Below are 5,951 nucleotides of genomic sequence, written 5' to 3' on the forward strand. Positions count from 1 at the left end.
GTCTAGTAGTGGATAGTGAGATGGACTTGCGATCGGAAGGTTGTGAGTTCAAATCCCGCCTGAAGCCACACCACTACTAGTGTGCCCTTGAGTAAGACACTTAGCCCTCAGTTACTCCAGGGGGAATGTCCCTGTCCCTGTAATTCGTAATTGTAAATCGCTTTGGATTAAAAGCGTCTGCTAAATGGCAAATTTATGGAAGGTAGGAAGAGTAGACAACATCATTATAAGTCCCTTGTGGCAGTGTGAGTCGCCTTGTGAGAAGCTGCATTAATAGAACTATTGTTGTTGGCGTTTTGGAAGTCTGCCAGCCACCTAGCCAGGCGTGCCTGAGGTCTCTTTACATACAAGACTCCCCATTGCCCAGCCTCATTATACGTTATACAACAGTTAGTTCCGACCAAGTCATTTGATTGGACAAGAGGCATTCCATGAGTGCTGATATACAGTATAACAGCACTTACTGGGACTTTTAACTATATGTATCACTCCGCCGCACAGGTGTTCTACTAAATGACCGTTAATTAGACTACATGTTTGTGTTCAGGTTACTAGGCAACAGTCCATTTGAAGTTCAGTTGCGGAACTGCGGCCTCGTACCTACGACCGAATCACAGCCGTGCTGATATTCAGTATAACACACTCCCTCTCGTGTGATATAGCTTAAATACGTGATTCAATGAATACAGCAAAACAGTATTATACAATACAGCATCCGCTTTGCGTCTCCAGAACTACTGTACAATAATAACTACAACAGTCTGTCACAGTGTTCGGCTCTCGCCATCTCTCTACGGCATCTACCGTTTAAAGAGTATATTACACAACAGCTTGTTGAATGAGTTGATTATTGTTGTTGTTATCAGCCACAGAACAAAAGGAGAACAGCTTGTTGGTGGTGTTGTAACTAACAGAAAGCAGAAGGACGCATCATCAACATGTGTAGCCTGGTTGAGAGAGGGCCCCTGCTAGGGATGGGTCCCATAAGGTTTTGGTAATTGATTAATTGATGCTTATCAGGGTCGCTCAATCGCTTTATTGACTTAATCACACTTAATCATTTCCACGGCAATGTTTCTTTTTTTTTTTATTATGACTGCAGACCTCTTGTTTGACCAGCCCACCGGGAGTGATTTGATGGTGACAGTGAGGGAATGAAAGAGCAGGGAGAGTCTGGTTCTGTTGAATAAAACGAGATGAAGCCCCACCCACAATCTCACAAGTGGTTTGCACAGTGACTTGCAGTTGTGCCACTGGGAAATCAGGGGAAAAGTGGTCATCTTTTCTGATGAATCTGAAAAAATATCTGTTTGAATGCCAGACAGTGATTGACTAATCCAACCCATCCCTTGACCCCTAGGGGTAATCAATGATTAATCATATCAATATTTCAGAAATACAACATTTCGTGACGTTAGAATGATAATTTTTGTCAAAATTTTGTTTTTTACATAATCTGATCCATTAGGTGTTTATTAATGCCTGTGTGGTGTTATTTTTTAAATGTTGACATTTTTGAGTTAGTAATTAATAAAATACAAAGGTTCCATCTCACAGAACATAACGGAATGTAAAAACTTTGACGCTCAATATCTCTGAACTGCCCTAAACGGAGATAGAACCTTATCATTCTAACATAGAACCTTATCATTCTAACATAGAACCTTATCATTCTAACATAGAACCTTATCATTCTAAGATAGAACCTTATCATTCTAAGCTCACATTTCACTCACCCGTCTCCCTAGCTCCTTGAACTTGGCCAGTTTCTGCGGCCCGGGGTCGTCTCCTCTGGTCATGTGTTTGACCGTGACCGTCGGATACAGCTGCTGGATGTAGCGGTCTGCCACCCTCTGGATGACCCCCGCCACGCCCCGACCCCGCTCGCTGGGGCACACCCTCAACCCCTCCACCACCACCGTACGACCCCCGTCCACCACTATGCCTGACTCTAGCGCCACCTAGGGGACGGAAGGGGGAAGGAGGGGTGCATGTAGATGGGTGGATTCATAGAGTACACCACAGAGAGAGGGATGGATGGAGAGAGGGATGAGTATTACCAGGTTATAAGTTATGATTGAGTGATGGAAATTGAATTATGAACACTGTATTCGTTAGAGATAGTTGGTAAGCTAATTGTTTCAACAATACTTAATAACATAACTGAATATGGAGTGGAGAAGCTTTGTTCACATCAAAAGTTATTAGATGTTGTTTTAATTATACATTCAAATCACTACCTGAATTGAGCCTATTCGGTTGTTAAGTCGAGACGTGTTTCCGGGTCCAACGTTGGCTGAGGCGCTGTCTTCGAAATGCCTCAATAATAATAATAATTCATTATATTTATATAGCGCTTTTCCGAGGCTCAAAGACGCTGACAATATGGAAAAAACTGGAAAGTGCTGCTGTGTCCCTTGTTGTATGAATAGATCCCAGTCTAAAAAACGATTGAACTGTCATTCTACCGCTGTAGTACACTGGTACTCTGGTGCTTTAGTACACTGGTACTCTGGTGCAGGGAATTTCTGGTTTGGACCCGGAAATTGCTAAACGTCACGTTTGACGTCAGACTTAACAACCGAATAACCCTGACTGGACAGCGTCACTCACCAGTTTTCCCTCCCTCCGGGCCAACACGACCACTCTGTCAGGTTCTGTCATCCACTCATGGTAGCGGTGGGGCAGGTAGTCATTCCCCCCGTAGATGTCATCAGAAATGGCCATGACTTCATCGTAGTCCTTCTCCCGAGCCAACCAGAACGTCAGGCCGTCACTCTCACCCACACAGCTCCCCAGAGGAGTCTCCGTCGTCATGACGTCCCTGGACATACTGCTGCACCAAGGAGAGAGGGATAATTAATGTTCTTGCAATTGAGTTGACCCTCCCTTTTGCCCATTACTGACCCCTCCCTGTCCCTAGATCTTTAGCTGTCTAGTTTTAGGTTTTGTAGTTGTAGTTTAGTTTTAGATTATCTTAGACTGTTTTAGACTAGTTTTAGTTTTAGACTACTGTATGTAGTTTTAGTTTAGTTTTAGACTATGTAGGCCAGGTTGTGTATTGTATTTGTTTGTGGTGGATGTTGTATGCCTGTGAACAGGTCACACTTGAAAATGAGCCCTTAGGGCTCAATGTGTTTTTTACCTGTATAAATAAAGGTTAAATAAAATAAAATAAAATAATAACCGTTATGTATGAAACATCAGCTGCAGGGACCTAATCATCATCATTGTCCTGTGGGGTTGTTGTGGCTGTAACAGCCTCTATCAGGGGAGGCTAATGGAGGTAGAAAGGACAGGACAGGCTGTCATCCTAATCCATGGAATGGTATCAAACATGTCTCATTCCATTCCATGCATCACAATGAGTCCGTCCACCGATTTCTACCTCCACAAGCCTCCGTTGGCCTATAGTATAGTACAGTTTTTTGTTTGAATCGAATGCGTCTAATGGATTCATTCATTCAATCAATCAATCAATCATTCACTCATTAATTAATTCAATCATGCACAAGAACATTTATGAAACATCAGGCTAAAGGCGTAGTGAGGTGCAATGTTGAGGCAGAACTTTATGGAGCCGTCTGTGGGACACAATACATTTACATGGAGGTATTGGCCCTGCAACAGACTAGTGTCCTTTCAAAGGGTGTGTTACGAGGGGAGTCAGTATTGACGACTCCCCGATGCCTCCTGCTGGCGATGTGGAGCATTACTGTCTCTGGACTGATTACCTGATGTTTGTCACCTGTGTGTGTTTGTATGTGCTACTTAGGTGTGTCCCATTTCCCTGTTCCCTTGTCAGTCGGTCATCTTTGTCTACGTGTTGAGAACTCTTTGCTGACCTATGGAATAATCTTAGCCCTTGTTGACTTTGTACAACCGGTCCTGGAGGACTTTACTGCCTGTTGCTTCCCAGGTACATTGACTTTGTCTTGTTTGTTTGTTTATCTTATTTAGTTTCGTAGCCCCTTGCTGTTATTGTTTATGGAGCCTGGTTTTGCTCTCCTTTATTTTCCTCTTAAGTTTTGTTTTGTGTTGCTGTCATTATTGACCTGTGTTTCAGAGCCCTTGATTGCTCACCTTTGTTTTTGACTTGTATTCATGTCATGTTTGATGAAGCGTTATTATCTCAGTAAAGAGAACCTTTATTTTACTCTTGTGTTGACCTCCGTTAATCTGAGCCGCACCTGGTTCCAACACCATTTTACATACTGAACTTTATACTAAACGTAACAGGGTGTACTTGGGGCAATGTAGGACCCCTAAACTCCAGTGTGTTTACTTCCTGTTCTAACGAACCCCAACCTTAACCCTAATAACCTAATAACCTTTACCCTTTTCAGTCACATGACATATTAAGTCCTGTTGACTAGAACAGGAAATTAAAACACTGGAGTTTAGGTGTCCCAGATTACCCGAATTCACCCTTAATAAACTTTAATAAAAAGATTTGTACGCTCAGTTGAGGTGTTGTTTTGCCATGCGAATCGGAGTTAGATGGAATAAACTGTGACGTCGAACATTCAACTCACGTGACTCAACTGGTATTTCCCTTCCGCGTGATGACGACATGCTGCTAAACATGTCTGAGATGGCAAACAGCAAAGAAATGTCACAATATACCATTATAATTACACATACATATATATATATATATATATATATATATATATATATATATATATATATATATACCAGGACTTAAGAAACGAGAGGCTCAACAAAGGATTTCACAAACCCTGGCCCATTTTGCGCAACAACTGGAAGCAGCGGAGAGCCTACGAGTATGTTTACAGATGGTATGTTTACAGACAGTATGTTTACAGATAGTGCAATCAACATCTGTAAACATACTGTCAAAGGTTTTGGGGCAACACCACACTGCTGGTAGTTGAGATGCACACCGCACTTTGTTAAAAGAAATAAAGCTTTATTGTATTTTTCTAAAAAAGTCGTATGTGTTTTTTGCATTGCAGTTGGGAGTTTTTATTTATTTTTATTTTTTTACATCAAACTATAAACATGTAAATACTGACGACATGCCACTGTTTAGGTTTTATTCGCTCAGTCCAAACTAGTTATGGAAACGCGCATAATTCGCATTTTCTTTTTTGCAAGCTTTCAAAAGTTCGCTTAAAGTTCTCGTGACATTCTATGGAAAAACGTCACTGACTACATGCCAATAAAAAGTGCTTAACTAATGAAAACACTACTAAGATGTTAATTGTGTTAACTACCACCAAGCTATGAGTTAAATGTCGGCCTAGTTACACTAATAGTTATAGCTACATGTAATGGAACTCCCCACACTGGGTAGGCCTATAGTAATATAATACAATGACAGGATATTGCACAACTTTTTAAATACTTAATTAAATGCAATGAATATTGGTACAGTCAAATCGAATCATAAAACAACAGGCTTACACTAGAACACTTATCAGAGCATTACTTATGTTCTTACCTTGTGACTTCTGTTGCTGCGAGTCGCTTGGAATTGACGTTCCGTCTCAATGCTGAACTTGGACTAGTGGACTCCGTGGACCTCAGGCTGTTAATGTTGTAAAAAACAGACTTTGTTTCCCACTTCTGCTTAGCATAGGAATTCTAAGGAATCTAGCCTACGGGGACATAGTGTATCTGACGCACTTAAACGCCCCCTATACACTAAAAGCAAGCGGCTCATAAATGGGAATAGTCGGCCTATGTATGCCCTGTCGTTATTATAAAGTATATTTAAAAAGTATTTAGAAAAAAACCCGATATACTGTTATTAGTAGCCTACTGCTCCTCCAAGCTTTAACCAGACAGTGGTGTTAAGTCGCCATCTAGTGGCCAAAACAGAACATCAATCTTCTAAATCTTTAAACCTGCTGAGCGCATTAATTTATTTACATTGTCAAGGGCATCGGAAACCATTATGCTGACGTCATAATTAGGAGATGGCC

The 5,951-nt window shown here is 41.3% G+C and overlaps 1 protein-coding gene across 2 annotated transcripts in view; it reads right to left on the minus strand.

Moving 5' to 3' along the window:
- The window catches only part of nat16l (N-acetyltransferase 16, like), a gene marked incomplete at its 3' end in the record, with an annotated part of 6,529 nt that extends 1,010 nt beyond the window's left edge, over positions 1-5,519 (minus strand). The window contains exons 1-4 of one of the 2 annotated variants that reach the window (XM_080542632.1): positions 5,468-5,505; positions 4,536-4,589; positions 2,614-2,836; positions 1,737-1,961 (exon numbers count right to left, since the gene is read on the minus strand). In XM_080542632.1, coding sequence (XP_080398758.1) covers positions 1,737-1,961; positions 2,614-2,832 — 444 coding nt within the window. In that variant the 5' untranslated portion in view covers positions 2,833-2,836; positions 4,536-4,589; positions 5,468-5,505. Of the gene's footprint in view, positions 1-1,736; positions 1,962-2,613; positions 2,837-4,535; positions 4,590-5,467 lie in introns of both variants that reach the window. The other variant, XM_080542631.1, reaches the window with a different exon arrangement.
- Between the last annotated feature and the right edge of the window lie 432 nt (positions 5,520-5,951).

The sequence above is a fragment of the Nansenia antarctica genome (assembly GCF_963989245.1).
Source record: "Nansenia antarctica genome assembly, chromosome: 12".
NCBI classification, from domain to species: Eukaryota; Metazoa; Chordata; class Actinopteri; order Argentiniformes; family Microstomatidae; genus Nansenia; species Nansenia antarctica.